General features: G+C 35.9%; 1 protein-coding gene and 1 long non-coding RNA gene across 2 annotated transcripts; one reads left to right on the top strand and one right to left on the bottom strand.

The window, feature by feature from the left end:
• The first annotated feature begins 438 nt into the window (after window positions 1-438).
• On the top strand, window positions 439-2,435 carry LOC130709516 (uncharacterized). The gene is made up of 3 exons (XR_009010018.1): window positions 439-942; window positions 1,112-1,182; window positions 2,214-2,435. It is a non-coding gene; the product is annotated as an uncharacterized LOC130709516 (long non-coding RNA).
• Window positions 2,436-18,040: 15,605 nt separating this feature from the next.
• Window positions 18,041-19,639, bottom strand: LOC130749799 (transcriptional regulator SUPERMAN-like). The gene is made up of 2 exons (XM_057603166.1): window positions 18,374-19,639; window positions 18,041-18,257 (listed from the first exon to the last, which is right to left on the bottom strand). Exon 1 carries the CDS (start codon window positions 19,251-19,253, stop codon window positions 18,387-18,389), a length of 867 nt encoding a protein of 288 aa, XP_057459149.1. The 5' UTR covers window positions 19,254-19,639; the 3' UTR covers window positions 18,041-18,257; window positions 18,374-18,386.
• Between the last annotated feature and the right edge of the window lie 996 nt (window positions 19,640-20,635).

The raw sequence follows: 20,635 nt of genomic DNA, 5'->3' as shown, positions 1-20,635 counted from the left end.
CCCGAACTTCAAAGCATTTTGGAACACTCTGGACCATACATTCTGATCATTTTCCTTTATTCTTCCCGGAGACATAAGAAAACTTGTGAGAACCATCTAAACTTCCAACAGAAAGCTCTAGAATGGCCCAGAACCAACTCATGGCATTCCTTTTTAGTGTGGACAAAAAGCTCTACACACAATTGTATCTGCACCATTTGAGCCCATGTTTCCCCAGGTTTCCACTCGTTCAAAGAAGGTATTCACATGTTTTCTCGAACTCACTTTTCCAGGGAAAGAATCCATATCTAATTATTCTAGTAATGCTTACGACATTTTCAAGACCCGAATATCTTCAATAAAAGGAGCACAAACATATCTTATCTAGTTTCCCCAATGAGAAGGGCGAGTGCTTGCCCTGAAATCCCTCGTCTCTCTAAGAACGGGGTGTGGATTTCTCCACACGTAAGGAAATGAACTCATTTTTGAAAGAAATATTTGAAACGATAAAAAAAAAAGAATAATTATAATATATATATAAAAGAAAAAAAATTGCTTTAAAGAAAAACCACGGAACCCACCCCCACCACCATTCCTATTTCCTAATTCTAGAATTTAGAAACCTATTAGAAATTAAACTAACTTGGTTTTTTTAAAACCCACGTAGCTCCACACCCCAATTACCTTTTCCCAATTCAGAAAAAAACAAAATTGTATCCCTTCTCTTCCACTCTCGTTCAACTTCTTCATTCCCGGTGGTACAGAAAAGCCTCCCTTCATTCCCTTCAATTTTCATTCTTCATCAGAGCCACACAAAATCCTACCATTAAATACATGCTGTTGAAGGACATTTGGGTTTTCACGTGGGAGAGTTTTGGGACAATTATTGAGAGTTAGGGTTTGTGATTTGATGAAGGAGAAGAGTATCCAGCACTTCAAAATTGTCGATTTGATTTCTTGGAGGTATAGCCACACTCTATAAATTTACAGAAAATTATTATGGCATATGTTAGACTTGAGTAGAATTATTTTAGGGGTTTGGGTACATAATTGGGGATTTCATAGTTGCTCACGGGTAGTACGACATAAGATAATTGTTGCAGAAGTTTTGAAGTTGATTTTTGGTGTTCAGATCCGTCGGTTAGTGGTTTGTTTGGCTGTCGCGCAGTTGTGGAGAGCAATCGTGATTGGTTCTTCGTAACTGTGAGTGGTTTTCAACTGCTATGACATATTTTTAACAGTCTTATAATTGATTTAATTACTTTATCATATTGCATATTTATCTAAATTGGGGAAACATGTTTTTATATGTTTGATTATCATTCTTGAACTCTGAAAGCTGATTTTATGAAGCTGGTTTTGAGCATGTTTTATGAATTGGTATGAGAAGAGAATGACATTGGGTTAATTTTGAAATTATGTGAAATTGAGATTGTGAACTTGAAAAGCTTTGATGAGCATTGAAAAGTTGATGTTGAGAATATTATTTTGAAAAACTTTGATGAACATTTGAAAGCTGATTTTGAGACTGTTGATGAGACTTGAATTGGTTTGAGAAAATGGTTTTGGGGATCCTTGATAGAACCCCGTAGCCGTTAACGGAGGTAACGACCTAGGTGCACCTAGCTAGTTTGATTCCGGGAGGACAGGGCTATCCGTTAGATGGAGCCGCCAGTGCACGGAAAGGGCTATCAACGAGATGTAGCTTCCCCCGATGAGATTGATGAGATATGACATGATTCCGGGTGGAGAGGGCTATCCGTTAGATGGAGCCGCCTCTTGGGTAAGATTATCCTTAAGAGGAAAGGGCTATCAACGAGATGTAGCTTCCCCCGATGACACGATGTGACTTGAAAAAGGAAAGGGCTATCCACTAGATGGAGCCACCCCTATCCGAGAGGCCATCCCTTAGGAGGAGAGGGCTATCAACGAGATGGAGCCGCCTCATGGTTCTACATGTGTGACCCTATTAATTATATTTCTGGTTTTATGTTTTTCATATCTGGACATGATTTTAACTGTATTTATTTGAAATGGTTATTTATGAACTTTATGATTTTTGTCAAGTTCATTGTTGAAATGATTTAAATTGGTATTATGGATGATATAGATTGTTTATACTGAGTTGAGAGCGAAAAACTCGTGCCTATTCTGTTTCCCCTTCCTGTTCATGGTGGTTGTTGACTGCTCACTAAGTCTTTGTGACTTACCCCATTCCTTATTTCCCTCCACAGATTTTCAGGCAACTGAGTAGCAGACCATTGTTAGATTCAGATCATTCGACTTATTTCCTTTGACAGGTTGTCATATTGATGTCTTTTATTTAGTCATGGTTATCTGCAGCTATAGGGAGTCCTAGGTGGATTTAGATTTGAGATTTTGATTTATTATTTTATTTTAAGAGTTGACACTGGAGTACTCGAGTTAATTTGATATTTTACTTGAAATACTGGTTATGGAAGAGCTTATTGACATATGTTGTTATTTTTGTAACTATTGAAAATCAAAAGAGATTTTGCTGAAATTTTATAAATTATGTCTACATGGCTGTTTTGAATAAATTGCTTGGAAAATGATTCTATGGGTATGAGGCTTGCCAGGCTAAGGTGGTAGTCTGTGCGCCGGTCACGATTTAGGATTTTGGGTCGTGACAATATTTTTGTAGGATTCCCCATAGACGACGCAAATTATTCGGTCGTGAGAATTATGAATGGCGACACTTTAAACAATGATGGTGGTTCACAGTGGAATGATGCTATTGTTGTTTTTGAGTTCAAGATAGAGCTCCAGGTTCCATTTTGAATGGGGGTACCTGCATAAGACACTGTAATGCTCAAGTTAGTGCAAGTGTTAGAGACTTAGTAAGAACTTAAGTGTGTAAATGCTAAAAATGAATAATGTAACACCCCATTTTCCGACTAGTAGAATATTTATTAATTTATTTTAATTATTATTAGGTTATAAAGTGATTTGAATAAATAGGTGATTTTACTATATAATAAAGTGATTAAGTGATTTTATTAGATAATTAAGTGAGTAGTTGGGAGTGGGGCCCATTATAAGACTATTTTAGGGTTAGGCGTGAAATAGAAAGAGAGAAATCAGAATTTGAGAATTGGAGGAGTTAGCAGAGCAGAAGAAAAGAAGCGTGAAAGAGAGAAGGGGAGAAAAGAGATGAAAACCTAGAATTTGATCTTCAAGAGGTAAGGGTTTGAATTCATGTTCTTTGGATTGGTATGATAGTGGATAATGATAGAAAGCCTGATTTAGGAACCCTAGGATGCAGTTGTTTTTCTAAACCGAAGGTGGATAGTTGAATTTAGGGTTATGAATTATGGGTGGAAGAGAGGGGGGTAGCGTGCCGCGCATGGGGGGATGGTGCAAGGAGATGACGAGTTTTTGGGGAAAATTAGGAAGAATCCCGTTTTTGTTGCAGAACCTGTTATATATGAATTATATTTAATTTATATATGTTTAATAGTTCATTATATGATGTTGTTTCTGAATTGATGTTAAATGTTAAGTTGCTAAGTTACTGTGATTGCAAGTTGTGTGACTGATAACATGTAAGTGTGTGTTTTGAGAAATTGAAGATGATGTGAATTGTTGAGCTGGTGATGAATATGCTAAAATAATTAAGACTTGGAGATGGTCTGAATATGCATATGTTAGTTGAGTTTTGCACAATCCATTGCATAGTTGTCAAGAGGCATGTTTGCTAGTTCTCGTGGAGGCTAGTGACTTGTCCCAAAACTGGAGTGGTTTTGAAAGCCTAGAGCGAGGGCTTTATTGGTGGTTACCTTTCTGAAGTGGACGCGGTGATACCGCTAAGGATAACAATTTTGGTACCAAAGACATTTGCACGGGTCTCACTTGAGTCATATTTGTTATTGTAAAATTGCTATGTTAGGCCTTAGAGAGCTGTTGATGCTAATTAATGATAATTGTTATATTTTTTGAGATTCGATGTTGTGGTAATTGGAGACAATAATATTTTCTTACTTGATGCTATGAATTATGGAGTATTGTCATAAATGTGAGATTGATTGATTATATTAAATTACATAATTTATTATTTGTTAGGAAGAATTTATGTGGAACATATATACGTTTTTACATTATTTATTATTATGCTTATCCATATGATATGAGTTCTCACCCTTATGTTGGAGTGATGTTCTAAGCGACATCGCTAAGGTCCCGAGGATAGTGGAGCTTCTCGCAAGGGTTAGTCGGAAGAGCTAGTCTTTAGATATGTTATTAGTTAGGGGAGTCATGCTCTGTTATGTAACACGGGGAAACGTTTAGTATTGTACGTAGATGTTAAGAAATATTTCATGTATTCACTTTATTTTATTTTTGGATTATGTTAAACTTTTGGAGTTAAAATAAATCTGTTGTGCTATGCATATGATGTTGAAAATTTATATCTAAATTATGAGCATGACATGTGTTTTTGATTTAGGTTTCTGGAGAATAAATGTGATACCCTATGTGTTATGCATTTTACTCTGATTTATGCTATAATATTTACGGGGGGTTTAGAGAGTGTTACAAATAACATGTTTTGTAAATGAACGATAGAACCTGTATTTTTATTCACATTAATTTTTTTTGGTTATTCTCTTATTACCAAAGTTTTCGTCGACTCCCTAAAAGGTCTCCTCCATTGCAGCTGTCACAATACACGTATGCAGAGTAGAGAGTATCAATAACTTGCTAAAGTTTTTTCCCAGGATTCTCCCATCAATCCAGCTCTCTTTCCAAAAGCTTAGAGTATTCTCAACACTTAATTCTCTTTCCGGGACATACCTTGAACCAACTTCTAGATTCAAGAATATTTTCATCACAGCGAAGCGCATGAGGGTTCATTGTTACTATACTTTGCCATTAGGATTCTACACCAAAGGCTAACTCCCGCGGTCATTATTGTCCATCTTCACTTGCTTAGGAGAGTTTGATTACCAATCCACCTTCACCCTTGGACCTACATACTTTACCGCATTTCACACCCTTGCAATTTTATTTACATTTTCCAGAGCGCCACTCTCTAGAAAGTTCTTCATGGTTCTATTACAAAGCTTGGTGATTCATGCAGGTATTTTAAAAAGGATGGATAATATAGAGGAATTGCGGTTATGATACTTTTCATTAGACAAACTCTTCCCCAAAGGATAATGACTTTTGCCTCTGTTGAGTATTAGGATTCGCCTATATTCGTGAAAAATATGTATGTACATAGGTCTAACTGTAATTAGTTTTATTTTCGTGATTATAGAGCAAAAAATAATTATTCGTAATATTTTGGGTTTTAGTGATTAAAAATATGTTTTTTTATCATTTTATATAGAGAGGAAATAGGATAAAAATTGTTTTTGTTAAAATAATTTAAGAATCCGAAAATTTGTTGTCATTCAGAGATTATTTTTGAACTTTAGGAATTAACTTTGGATTTATTATAAATTTTTATGAGGTGTCATTTTTAAATTTAATTTATATGCAGATAAGGTTATTTCATTGAAAAAATAGGAGATAAATGTGTAAAGTTAGAGGAGATGTAAATTTTAGATTATATTCAGAGGTATTAGCTATGGATATTATCTAAAAGATTATTTATTTTAATAATTATTTTTAGGAGATTATCTATTAGAGCATCTTTTTTTCCTATGTACCAAAAAAATCTATAAGAGCATCTTTTTAAATTAAAAAATAGAAATATCTCCTTTTTAATTTAAAAATTAATCCGAAAATTATAAGATAATTATTTTAGGAGTTCATAAAAATATTATTTTTGAAAAAATCTAGTTCCCCTCTTTTCCTTTTGATTTTCAAAATATATGCAGGAAAATTAGAAGATAAATTGTTTTATTTTGACTTAGCCTTTAGATGGGTATACTTGATGGTGAAGAAACCTTAGAGGGAAGAGAGTTGTCTAATTCCATTGATTTCATGTATAGAATTAAGACTATAACTTGTTAATTGAAGAGCTAAAAGACGAGTTCAAAAAAAGAAGAGCTAAAAGATAGAATTATATCTTATAAAATAAAGTTCATGTCATCTTTTGCAAAAGATAAAGGTTTTACTCAAAGGTAAATTGTTAGAAAAAACAAAATAACCACTCTATCTTAGTGAGGCTATGTGCATAGAAACTTAGGGAAGGGGTAGATAGTTTGCTATAAATAGAGGCCTTTGATTTCCGGAAATCTCATTTACTTGGAACTGCTTTTACCCTCACCTAAAATAAACTTAAGGAATCATCAACTCTCAAGAACCTTTTCTTCCCTCTTGGTCGACACCCCGACTCATCATATTCTTAAAGCATGTTAGCTTTTGTTTCTTCTTTTTCAAGCAACAAGGTTATGATAAAATCCTTCTTGCTCTGTGTTTGCTCAAAGCTCTCTTTTATTTATGTTGGGAAATTCTCTTCTTCAAATTTCGTTTTGAAAATTTTTGTATGAGGATTACAAAAACTACCTTGCTTTATTTTTGAAAAATTGGTGGAAGCAACATGTTGTTGTCATGTTAAATTTTTTTGGAAGAAAGCCCTTCTCGTTATTCTTATGGGGGCCGCGGGATACACTTGATTATGTGGTATGGGAAAAACGTTTTTGACCCTCTTCTTTTTCTCTCCATAGCTGTGGGTATACCTAGGGTGTTTGGGTTCAATTTTCCTTTAATGTATTGATTAAATTGCATTGTTTTGTCTAGGTTGACAGGTGTATGGATTACTACCTAAGGAGGTAAGGGTAACTCGGTCTTAAAGTGTCTATATAGAATCTTGTGTACATATCTATCTAGGGCCGTGGAGAGCCTTAGGCCAAATAGGCAATGGCCTAAGGCCCCCACCCAAAAAAAATACTTACTTAGGCCCCTAATTTTTTTTACTTAGACCTAAAAAAATAGCTACTACTTATTAACAAACTTTAGCCAACTAAAATATAAAAAATGTGTGAAAACATGATAGTATAATTACCTGTAGATAATATTGAAAATTGTGAAAACGTGATGGAACAATTACCTATAGATAATATTGACAACTGTGAAAATGTGATACAATCACCTAAATTGAAATTGTTTGATTATTAAAACTCTTGATAAATGATTTTGCAACTAAAAAATTCTCACAAAAAAAAACTCACTTTAGCAATTTTTGCCTTAGGCCCTAAAATTTCAGTACACTGCCCTGTATCTATCTTTTGCATGTGTATGAGATGAAGGTATTTTAGTTTGATGTTGTTGGATGATGTTTTGACATGTTTTGATCACTTTTCTTGTGATCATAAAATTATGAATATGAGCGTTAAAATTTGTTGGCTGATTTTAATTTCTATGAGATTATTCCGAAGTTGATGTTATTTTGGGCATGATTTAAGCATGATATTTTTGTTGGAAAACTGAAGTATATATGTTAGTTTTTATAACATGAGTTTTGACTTGAAACTTGTTGGAGATGTGTTATGAGTCACAAAATTGTTCGATGACTAACTTGAGCATGTCGGGTTTGATAATAATATTATATATAGTTTCTTATCTTGTTATTATTAACTATCGTATCTTATATCATCATCTATTGAATTTGAATTTAATAAGCATACTTTATCTCTTTAGTGATTTGAATTGCTGAGTTATCTCCTTGCTTGTTTGGTAATTTTTGCTTGGGCACTTAACGCCACTAGCTAGACGAAGAAGTTGGATCACCAAGTGATCTATGATTTGTTTCATGGCGGAGGATATGGAGACAGTACCGGTGGTGATTGATCATAGGATCGACACAGAGCTTGAGGTGGTGAAGACGTAGATCTATGACTTCTTTGACGCAAAGGCTAGCTACAAACAACTCTAGTTTTATCTTCTCATCATTTGAATATTTGGTTCTTAACAGATATAATATTTTTAATTTCTAATTATATTATCTATTGGGGTTATATATATATATATATATATATATATATATATATATATATTCATTAATAATTTTAAGACGTGTTTTTGAAAACTTTTTTTTTTTGAAAACTGAATTATATAACAACAATAAAAAGAAGGTACAGGCAAGCAAAAGGTTAAAAGAGTCCAGGAACCCCTTGCGGAAAAAACAGAAATACAATGCAGAAGAGAAAAAAAAAAAGAAGAACAGAACAGCTGCAACAGCACGCAGCAGCAAAGCAGGTCAAGCAGCACACTACTCCAAGCGAACCTCCACTGATTGAAACAGCAACAGGAAGGGCCAGGGAGAAGTAACAGAAACAGAGCAGAACCAGAGGTAACCCAATCACATCAGTCTAAGACCAAGACCCGTGGAGGGGAAGTAATTTCAGACAAAGGAGTAGCACGATCGCAGCCTTGTTTCGCAAGGTTGTCGGCAATTGTATTTGCTTCCCTGAAAATATGTTGGACTCCTAGACAGTCCACTTCAGTCATAAGGCGATCAATTAAATTAAGGTCATTAAGGAGCTTCCAAGGACGATATGATTTGTGCACCACCCAACCAACTGCAAGGGTTGAGTCACTCTCCACAATCACCTTTTTAAAACCATTATCTTTGCAAAATAGGAGAGCAATCAAAATGGCTTTAATCTCTGCAACATAGGCCCAAGTATTGCCAACAGCCAAGGAAAACCGACCAAGAGTGGTTCCATTAGAATCTCTCAGGACACCACCAGCTCCACTAACCCCTGGGTTACCTCTTGACGAGCCATCTACATTAAATTTGTAAATACCAGCTGGCGGAGGAGACCAATCCACAATACGCACCTAAGAACCCATTGATTTTATCCTCACCTTTTCAAAGTGTTGTGAGAAATCGAAGGAAGAAAAGGACATTCCTTCCACCAAGCTTTAATCCACCACATAATTCGCAATATGTGCATATCCCACACATTTTCAAGAGAGAACTCCTTCTGGTTAAACACAGTATCATTCCGAGCTCGCCATATGGGCCAACATAAAGAGTATGGGATAATTTCCCACAAAATAGGGTCAGTTTTGAACCGGAGGGAAGGCCATTCCAATACCAAGTCATGAAAGGAGGAGGGAATGCAGAGTACTACCTCTTCTCGAGCCAAGATGGCATTCCACAAACGCCAAACTTTAGGGCATCTTAGCATTAGGTGAGCTTCAGATTCACCTTCCAGCCCACAAATGTCACAAAGGCCCCATTCTCAATGGTTATTCCACGTCGTAGCAAACTCTCTTTGACAGCTATATTGCATTCCATCAGCTGCCAAATAAAAAGAACCACTTTTGGAGGGACCATCTTACGAGTTCTTTTGGGCACCATCCAAGAATTGTCTCCAAAGATGCTCAATTCTACCGCAGCACAAAAAGATTTAATAGTAAAGATACCACTCGGATCACCTGACCAAAGGATTGAATCAGGCCCAATGCAGGGAACTATCGAGCTAAGCAAACTCATCAATTGTCTTTGCTGGTCAAGCTCCCAGTCAAACAGCCTGCGGCGTAAGTTTAGATCTCATGTCCAGCCACCATTAGCATAAGAGCCTACAGAACTTAAGAATGCATTCTTATCCAATGTTAGAGCAAAAAGACGAGGAAACCGTCAACAGATAGGTGCCAATTCCAGCCAAGGATCAAGCCAAAAGCGGATATTATCCCCCTCACCCACACAGCAAAAGCATCCCTCTTTGAAGACCTTTGCAATGATGGTATCCTCCTTGAGGACTTTGAAAATATCTTGCGTGTAAATAGAGAGATGAGATGGGGAAATTTGCATCTCAAAGAGGAGAAGAAGTCTTGGGTTACAATTGTATTTTGCGCACAAGGCCCTTCTCCAAAGTGAGTTTCGTTCATTTCCAAATCTCTAAAACCATTGGATTAGCATGGCTTTATTTTTCCAGCCAAGAAATCCAAGGCCGAGGCCGCCGAGTTGTTGATTCTTACAAATTTGAGACCACGCTATCCACGATATCCTATGGCTTCCTTCCCTTCTACCCCACAAAAAAGATCTCATCAATTTTTCCATTTCCCCGATCACTCCCACCGGGGCCAAGAACACCGCCATATGATAAATGGGTACCGCACTCATCACAGATTTAAGCATGACCAGTCTACCACTCAAGGACAGCCATTTAGAGCTCCAAAGGCCTAGTTTGCTTCTCATTTTGTCAATAACGGGTTCCCAAAATCTCTTTCTCCTTGGGTTATCCCCTAGAGCAGCCCCAAGATAGTTTATAGGAAGTGAACCAACACTCACATCCAATAATTGAGCCAAAGGAAAGAGTGAATCAGATTGGACGTTGCAACCCATAAGAAGTGATTTGGAATAATTCACTTTGAGGCCTGAAATTGCAAGGAACATCTCCAAGATAGCCCGAATATTCTTGATGTGGTTCGCATCATTTTTGCAAAAGATGAGCGTATCATCCGCAAATTGTAGATGATTTATGAGCAAAGAACCCCCCAATGCATAACCACACAGATTTTCCAAGGATAAGAGATTATTCATCATACATGAGAAGCCGTTGACACATATGTTAAAAAGGAGAGGGGAGAGGGGATCCCCTTGGCGCAACCCTTTCTCAATCTTAAAGAAATCCGTTGGGGAGCCATTAACAACTATAGCTAAGGAAGCCGTCGAGACACATTCTTCCATCCACCTAATCCATCTTGCTCCAAAGCCCATTTGTTCTAGTAGATTCATCAAGAAAACCCAATCCACATTGTCATAGGCTTTGGCAAAATCCAATTTCAAGAGAATGCCACCATCACGGTGCTTCTTCATAGCATCAACAATCTCGTTTGTCAATTAAAATTGAAATTGTTTTATCAATCGAGGTAATGGATAGAACTTGTAAGGAACTCTCATGTTGTTCTGTCTAAGGAAAGTTTTGGTACTTAAGTTGTCCATTATGACGCACCTTGCTTTCCTGTGAACTTTTCGGATGCACTTGCCTTTTGTGATGATGAGTGTTTCTCGAAAAAAATATCTCATGTTTTTGGAAATTCAAAACTAATCCTTAATCTTTGTTGGATTACTAATATAACTCTTGATTTAGAAATTGAGGCGTTACACAACCATTGGAATACAAACAACTAAATGCAAATATATAGTCGAATAGTGGGGTACAACCAAATTAAAAATGTATACTTTTTTTTTTGAAAAGAACCTGCTATCAATTAAACAGGGGGCATGGAAACCAAAAGGTCTGCGGTTACAAAAACATCGACTTCAGGTTGTACCTCCTCAATCCACACCAAACCGGCGTACGAGGAGGGAAAAAAATGTATTACTATACTACTTGTAACTTGTCGAGTTTGATATCTAATATAACTGTGTAATAAGGTATGTAGATGTCATTGGAAATTTTATAAGACAAGTTACAAGTTGTACACATGTAGTATATTTTCACTTAAAGCATGACACTTAACTTTTATGGTAAATTATTTTTAATCTTAATTGTTTTTGTGAAATTAAGAACAAAAGCATCACAACCACATTGATGTGAGGGAGGGATGTACTGAGTCTTCAATACTACATCAGTATTGCAAATTTTCTCCAAATATAGGTAGGTACAAAAGACTTTAAAATTCCATTTACCCACATTTAAGAAATCAAACAATTTTTTTTCTTAAAAATCAAACAAACTAGGGACTATTAATAATGTAATGTAAATTATTCAAGATGAAAAACATTTAATTATCCCCCTTATTCCTAACACTCTTAAGCATATATGCAAGGAGAGGCGGCGAAGTACGACGACAAGGCGGGTTTTGGCCAAGTCCACCTTTGGTCCGCCAAAAAATGGACTGAATTGAATTGGTCCATTTTGGAATTTAGGTTGGAAGTCTAAGCCCAACCCTTATTGGTTGTCCCACCAAAAATAATAAGATATAATTGAAATTAAGATTAGAAAAATGAGTTTGAAGTTCAAAACCCATTAATATGATATTAAAATATAAAAAAAAAAATCAATAGTAAACAATCATCCCAAATTGCCAAATTCAGAATGAACATATCATAGAGTAAACTCACAACTTAAACATAATCATTCAACAATCTATCTATCTATTATAATATAGGAATTGTGAAGCGCAGAGTATAAAGTTGACACCTAAGCGATACATAATACAAATTTCGCCACGTCAATAAAAATCCAAGGTGGACACCTCCAAAATCTTCCAATCCCTTCTACGCTTCTCCTTTGTGCATTCCTTTGGTTTCTTCTTCTTCGTTCCAAAAGCCACCATATTGTCACAATTTGACCTAAGAAGAAGATATGACCGTTCCCTACGAAGTCTCCTTCTCAAACCCGTTGCCGAGGAACAACGAAACCACGACGATGTCGGCAAGAGAAAAATTAGGAAGTCCATCAAGGAGTTTGGTGAGATGTTTGTCTCTGGTAGCTCACGATGCAAGGTCAAGACACCTTCAATTTGGAAAGTAGCTAAAACGTTGTGCAGTGTTCAATTTTTTATTCGCGGCCACACGAGAAGAACGAATATAGAATGAAATATCTTGTCCTCCGCCAATCGTTTACCTCAACCATTCTACTCCCCCCAGGTCAGTTTTCTTCATCTTCCTTCCAATTATTGTTTTTTTCTTCTTCCAATGCCAGATATCTGTTCATTACGCAGTCGCATGCTTCCAGTTCATGCTCTTGCCTAGGGTTTGGATAATCCGTTTTTCCTTTCACAGTTTGTAATATTTGGAGTGGGGCCTTTTACATTTTCTAATATGTACTCTTTAGATTTGCCTTTGAGGTACTGATCTTGCATTTTCCAAGTGCTACCTACATGTTGTTTGATAACCTCTAATTGACATTTGATAATACTTTACAAGGAAAAGAGAAATATTGGTGTGGTTGCTTTCATGACACATAGCCCAAATGAAACAATAGCTTTTCATTTTTCTTCAAGCTGTCTAACATGATTTAGTTAGCAGCTGGTACAAAATCAAGTATGAAATTATGAGGGAGTATGGACACCATTTCAGTCTACACTCTTTCAAGAAACTGTTTTGCTTGGTGATTTTTGATATGAAGCTAAAAATCATGGCTGAGACAGTTAAGGAACTAAACTGAATAAGAAAACTGGGACAATTTCTGTGGAGTGATGAGGAGTTGAGTACAAAATATTTTTCGAGTGGGACTTTCTTATATTTATTTACTTTTTAGATTTTCCAATTACGCAGTGTTCCTTGCACTTTCTGTCATTCAAGGGCTCCCTATATATATGTTGGTAGATAACCTCCAAGTGACATTTGGTATAATTGGGAAAGAGAAAGATTGGTGTGGTGTGGTGACTTACATGATAGATAGCCCAAATCGTAACCTTAACTTCTCATTTTTCTTGCAGCTGTATATCATGAATTAGCAAGCACGTGGAACTGGTTAAACATCCAGTTTGCAAGTATGAGAGACACCATTTTATATTTAGACTCTTTCAAAATTCTGTTTATATTGGTGATGAACTGATGATTGAGAAGGAGGTAGAAACGTAATCGGTGTCAAGGTTATCAGTGCATCTAACTTGTCACCACCAACCCCTTCACAGAACTTTCTTATGCAATCCATGTTAAATGTACTACCAAGGATCCCTCAGACTAGATCTGTGATTCTATGAATAAATGCTTGTGATTAAGGGTCCTCAAGGAAGATTAAATAAAGCTTATTTGGGAACCACTCAACAACACCATTATCGGTGCGAGAAGATGTTATTCGTGTTTGGGATTCGGATACGGGGAAAACTTCCAAGAGTATTTTTTTATCAGCCAAAGTTCAGTATATAAAAAGGGAAGTACCAGGGGTACTTCAACCCAAGGGAAACAAAGAGCTAGGAACAAACAACAAACAACAAACCAGAAAAAAGAAAGGAAAACAGAACAAGAAGCAGACGCAGCTGCTAGGAACATGGGAGAAAAGAGAAGTTGATAGTTTACATTTTGTTACTAGCTCCTTGATAAGTAATGAACATTTTGTTTTTAATTCTTTACTTTATATTTCCATCTTCTCCATAGTATGACATGATTTGATTTTCAAATATCCAGTTTTTTTAATGTCAGTGAATATCTTGTGGATTTTAACTAGCTTTGGGATACCAGAATGTTGTCTCTTACGAGGAGATTTGTGACAGAACTTAATGCAATTACAATGTCACCTCATTTTGATCATTTATGAGTATGCGCATTGTGCATTTGTTAAGCTCGAGTTTATTCTATTCATCGTTATACTGTTTTGCGAATCATTGGCGGTCGAAGAATTTGGTTCTACTTTATTTGGTTTATGTCTTCATACTACATGAATGTGTGCTTTAATTCTAGGAGGCCGGTTAAAAACTTATCCAATGCTAGATCCTATTCTTCTATGGTTCAAATTTATTTCCCTGAAGCTACTAACTCTACTTTTGCAATTTTGCATGTAGCAGTTGGTCACTGATGAAATAAAATGAATTCCAAATCGTTTATTCTTTTTTTTAGAGCACCAAATAGTTCATCCTTGACTGTGCAGATGATAATCTTCTATCTATTTCAATTTCCTTTAATTTTACTTTGACAACGTACATAATTAATATAATTGTATCATATTAATATTCAAAAGTAAAAAAAAAAAACACCGCGCGTTATAGTCTAGTAAATATTAACTGTACTAAACCTCAAGAAAAATATTAACTTTACCAGTTGTCAATCATGTCTAAACTCCACAAAACAATTTTACAAACAACACAAGTAACATGCACAACCACAATTTGACTTAAATATCTTCCAAAAGAACACAATCAAATTTTGTTTAAATCTTTTGAACCAAAAGAAAAATTAGACAAGTGCAAACATCATAGTACACCATTAAGTTGCATCTGTCTCATTTGAGATTGGTTGATTTTGGTTTTGTTGCTAGAGATGAGCATGGTGAGGTCTTGGCGACGGCGACGACATCCCTGGCGGATTTTTGTCTCTTGTCAGAGACCTGTAGCTTTAGGTGAGCTATTTTTATGATTGTAGACTTTTTCCTTAGGAGGTTATGCCTTGAAACTAATTGTCTTCAGTTGTTTATGTTTTGGAAGCGCCCTTTAAAGTATAGTTCTTATTTTTCTTTTATTGTTCATGATTGTAAGGATTTGATTTTTTATTTTGATGTTTTTCACTTATTGTTTGTTCTTCGTTCTGAAAATTATGTTGTTGATTATTTAGCTAGACTTTCTTTTCGTTTGAACAATGTTGTTTGAGTTGAGGCTGTCTCTTTAGGTCTCTCTTCTCTGGTACAACTTGATGTATTGACCTTTTTTTTGGTACATCAGAAAGATAAATTGCACCCCAGGAATCGATCCCGAGCCCCCCTGACCTAAACCATATGTCCCTCAGCTCCTACCACTTGAGCTATCGTACGGGGACTGATGTATTGACCTTGGTTACTCATAATTAATGAAGCTCTTTAAAAAAAAAACTCTGGTCCGACTCTGACCCAACCCGCTTTGGTCCATCTATTTTATGAGTTGGAAAAATAGGTTAAACTTGAGGTTATTGAATTAAAAATATCCAACTCAACCCAAAAAAATTGTAGGGGCCAAGCGTACGGCCAAGCCCGTTTGCCACCTCTCTATGCAACTAATGCAAGGATATAAAAAACGAAGAGGGGTACAGATGTTCAAAATATGCTAAGTAAGTGAGCTCGTGATCAATGGCTTGCCCGGTTGCCCCCATGCAAAACATATATACTCTCATACCTTATTAGTTGTCATAACAATTATAAAGAATAAAATCCAAGACAATCCCAACCTCCAATGCCCTGGAATTTCTGTTCCAAAATTCTGATTCTCCAAAACATTTATTTGTTAACTAACAACAACACATTGTTCAACAGGAGAATTATCCTCTCGTTCCTCCTTCACTCTAATCTATAGTCCTATTCTAAAAATTGAACAGAGAAACGACATTTTCTTCCCATGTGCATCTCTGCCACTGCATCCAAAAACTTCATTGATTCCTCTCTGTTTATTTCAGACCTACCCATTTCATAACCCCAAAACAAGACAAAACTCCACCAACTGCTTTTAAAACACACATAGGACCTCGTTTCCCTTATGTATCTACATTAATTATTACACAGCCTTCTTTTCTCTTTCCTTCTCAATCACATGCAAAATTAAGCAAAAGCAAATTACCTGCGGTTCATGGAAATTAACTTTCATTCACTCATTCAAGCCTTTTTAGCCGTTTGATTATGATAAAATGACTCACATTCCAAGCCACTAAAATGTGAATCATGCAATTAAAATCAGACAGGTAAAAATGTTTGATTGTGTAGGGAATTCAAAACTCAAAGAGTGATGATACATATATAGAGATTCACTTTTGTCACATCCTTTAGACATACCTCTTTGTTTTGGTTTTTAACAGCCACAAGAGTTAAAAACCACGACTAAGTGATATATCTCTAGAGAATGTCCCAATAAAATGGATGTCTATCAATTCTATACTTTATGAATCCCAAAAGGCCTACCCCTCAAATCATTAAAGTAATCTTCATTCTCTAGCCTACAAGAGAATTTAAATGTTGGGTGTGGCTTAAGTTCCATTCATATATATAAATATATCATGAAAGCTACGTTTGAATGGCCATGCTAGGTACAAAAGCTCATTTAAGTCAAAGGGTGGTTCCATCAAATTCCTATTAAAGGTTTAAATCAGAAAGAAGTTCCCAGAATGCTCGCCTTGTGTTCTGCAGTGATTTATGCACTGAACTTGACTACCTAGCTATTGGGTTATATAGATCAGGTTTATAGGGGAATTATATTGGAGTTTCACTTTTCATTCTTTATAATTCAGGAACTTGGCATTAAATGTGTACCAAATCCTTCCCATACAGAAGAAGAAACAAACTTTTTTTTGCTTAGTTAGCTCCTGTGAGTACTTGGTGGAATAATAATATTCTCTTTGTTATTATTAAAATGAAAGAGCACAAGTAGTGAGTTTTTTTTTAATGGGTTGATTCCAGAGTAGGTGGCAAGTTTTGGAGGGATTTAGAGAAGAAAAAAAACGGGTGTGGATTTTTGTGTGAGGATTTTTGTGTAAAGGGATGATGATGATACTACAGACTGCAACAGATCTGGGGTGTTAAGAATAATACAAAGGAAAAGGGAATCAATGTTGGGATGTATCTAACTTTATGCGGCTGTGAAAAGCTCAATCAGTGTGTTTTATGGGTTAGTTTAGTTGTTCTGTCTGATAGAATATGTCAGTGAATGGGAAAAAGAGCTCAGCACATTATTCCATGCAGCTAGCTCTTAACAACAGTTTCTTGACCCCCTTAAACCCCACACAAATGCCCTAATCTCATTATTTATTACATGCCGGAAAATCACAGTGAGACAAAATCACTGTGGGCAGGGCCGAACCAACTCTTTCTAGTTTTTGTGATTGTTCACCGTAATTATAACTTAACATTAGTTTTTTATTGTGTATCAAAATATGCAATTAACCAACTTTACTAAGTTTTCTCTACCATATAAGAAAAATCTAGGAGCTTCCTTGTAAATTGATTTTTACAAATATAGAGCATATTATAGCATTTTAAATATTACATGAAACACCATGTTCATAAGTGGATCAGTTATTAGCATAGTGCACCCGCACAATGACTATTTTACCCACAGTACATTCTCTCACTATTTCAAATTCTGAAACAGTAATTCCGCACCTACCTACATATCTTTTGCCTGTATATTGGATATTATGTGAAATTGAAATTCAATCTTCAAGTACTGTTGCCCACATGCAGAATAATGAACTACACTACAACACATTTATTATAGAACGCCTGCTAGCACTAGTTTTCTTCCTTAACAATGGAAATAGATTACCAGCTTCTGGTTCAAGAAAGATGTTTCTATTAGGCATGGAAATAAAGATAAGAAACTTGCATGGGAAATCCTATATAACTTTTTTGTTTAAAACTCCACATATATCCTCCAATGAAGCGATCTGTTTCGAGCTGGGTAATACCTCTATGGACCGCGAAATTCTCTATAATAAGTATTAGCAGTGCAAGAAAATTGAAATGTATCTTTCGGATGAAACTAGGATATAGGTGATGTTCTATACAAAATAAAATTCAAGCCAGCAAACATATATATTGTCCTTATAATAAAATTTCACATGATCTTCAATGGAAGCATAAGTTACAATTTCATGTATTTTGCAGTTATTCAAACACTATCTATGAAAAGAGGAAGTTTACAAGCCTGTCTATGTAATTCCAGTATTCTTTGCAGATATCTGAGGCTAGCTGAGACTCTCAGAAGATCCAATCAAACATGATGAAAGCCTCCTTGTAAGGTAAAGAAAAAAAAAAAGCAAACAAACAACAAAGGATATATGAACATAAAGAAGAAAGTTGTGTATTCATTAACATTGGGAGAGAAAGAGACTGAGAGTTCTTTATACCTTGACCCTGTTATTAATTACCAAGCCTTAACTCCAGATCTAGCTCTTCAATGTTGATAGGGCTAAATTCAAACACCTTTGGTTGCATATGATGTACATGTCTATCATCAACAGATCTTGACTTTTGGAAAAATTGATCATTTGAAGAAGAAGCATCTATTCTTTTCCTCTTCTTGCAATTTCTATCTTCTGCCTCTTGGATACTCTCAAACTGCACAGGTGTTAATTGAGCTCTGCACACAACCAAATTTAAGCTCATAGCCACATCAATATCATCTTCATTGGAAACTTCATTCATACACCTTGCATCCATCCCCTTGGAGACTTCTTCAATATCAAACTTTTGTGAATATAATCTATCTCCAGAAGAATTGAGAGGGGAAATCTTGTGGAGAATAGATGAAGAATTATTAATTGATGGAGATAACAAAGGCTTGGAATTAGGTGAGGGTGATGAAGTTGAAGCAAGAAAGTTATGATCAGGATTAGGGTTAGTCTTGTAAGCCAAATCATAAACAGGAGGAGGGTATGGTGCTAGGTAATTACCCAAAGATGGAGCACTAAAAGGGGTTTGATGAGTTTCAAGGTCATGAGGAAATAGAATTTCATTATTTTGGGGGCTAGAGGGTTGCTTTAGTCTTGCTCTATCTTTTCTATGAACATTCATGTGGCCACCTAGAGCCTGTGCTGACCTGAACTCTCTCCTGCAGAAGCTGCAAGAGTATGATCTTGGTGGCCATGTGCAGCCACCAACAAGAGACCCTGCAGCATCTTCTGCAAAAGCTTGTTCTTCCCATGATAGTGACGATGAAGCAAGACTATTGGAGCTCAAAGAGTATTTCCTCTTTGTGTGCATCCAATAACATTGACCCTGTTCCATTGAGATGATGATGAAGGACTAATGATATAGAGAAAGAGATGAAGGAGGTTCAACTGCAAGTAATTACAAGAAGTCTATCATAGAGGGAGAGTTTTTGTATAGAAGATGAAGTGGTGGGTACTCTACCACACTTTTGGTGATGTGCTTTGGCTTCCAACACATGAGTCAATGAATGAGGGGACACAAGAATGAAAACCACTCTTCTAAGTTGCCGTTTTTCCTGCAGTTTCTTTGTGAGAGAAGCAAATGAAGCTAGCAGCCATGGATAATGATTTGAAAATTAGTGATGTGGGGCCTCTGGTGTCTTACATAACATCAGATGTGAGGTGAGGTGGGGGAGCCTACTCACTGTACTGACTTAACTTGAAAAATCTGACTGCAATCTCCTCAGAGAGATCCAGCTATGTTATTGTATACAGGTCTTATAGGATTCTCAGTCAAGATATATATGTCTGCCTAAATTATTTTATTTTATTAGGAGAGCGTATTTGTTAAAGGATTTTTAAATTAATTAGTGTGAAATGCATTATTTGGGAATCAAAAGAATTAAAAAAAATCAGATATTTTATAAAGGACTGTGGTTGTCAAAGTTTAGTTTGTATTCCGTGCAAATGCATTTGAAACTATTTTGAAGAGTATCTTCTTATTGCTTAAAACTAATTAGTGTCACATTATATTGTGCTGTTAATAATCATATTATTATCAACAACATGCTTACAAGATTAGATTACATGTCATATTCATATAATTTCTATAGAATAACTCCCACTTTTGCATACAATCCATATTTACTCGACATTAAAATATGAGAGCCTTCTATTTCAACATTATGATACAACCTGTTTGGAATACACATCGCTAATCAGTATCGTTGTTCTTTACTTGTCCACATTGTACTTGCAGATCTATCCCTTTTCATATACCTTATGCGGTTCCTTTACATATAGTGCAACACATTTATACAATCATATCATTTGGATCGTGTTGTTGACTAAGGATTACACAATGTTCAAATTATGATATGTTAGCATCAAAAATGAATATGTGTTCTTCCTACGTTCCACTTTGGTAAACCAATTCATAGCTAGACAACAAATTCTAAAAAACTCTTCTTCTAACAAAAGAAAAAGAAGAGAACCTTTCACATAGAAGGTGGCGACATAGACGATGACAGCAGCAAGACGACAATGAAAGGCCCCGGAGGCTAAGGATTCGATAGACGACAACAGTGGAAAACGCAACAACAAGAAATGTGAATATGTGAAGGTGAGGGTGGCGTCAGAACCATAGCGTAGGTGAGGGTGTTAGAGAGAGAGACCTGATAGTTGAGTTGTCGTCGAAGGGGTGGATGGGGCTGTAAGACCCTAAAAATTATTAAATAA

Source organism: Lotus japonicus, chromosome 3 (genome assembly GCF_012489685.1).
Source record: "Lotus japonicus ecotype B-129 chromosome 3, LjGifu_v1.2".
Classification (NCBI taxonomy): Eukaryota; Viridiplantae; Streptophyta; class Magnoliopsida; order Fabales; family Fabaceae; genus Lotus; species Lotus japonicus.
The sequence above is the reverse complement of the archived record's forward strand: the minus strand, read 5'-3'. Positions and strand labels throughout refer to the sequence as shown.

Coding starts and splice junctions, on each gene's coding strand:
- LOC130749799 (XM_057603166.1), bottom strand. CDS start 19,253: ATGGAACAGGGTCAATGTTATTGGATGCACACAAAGAGGAAATACTCT.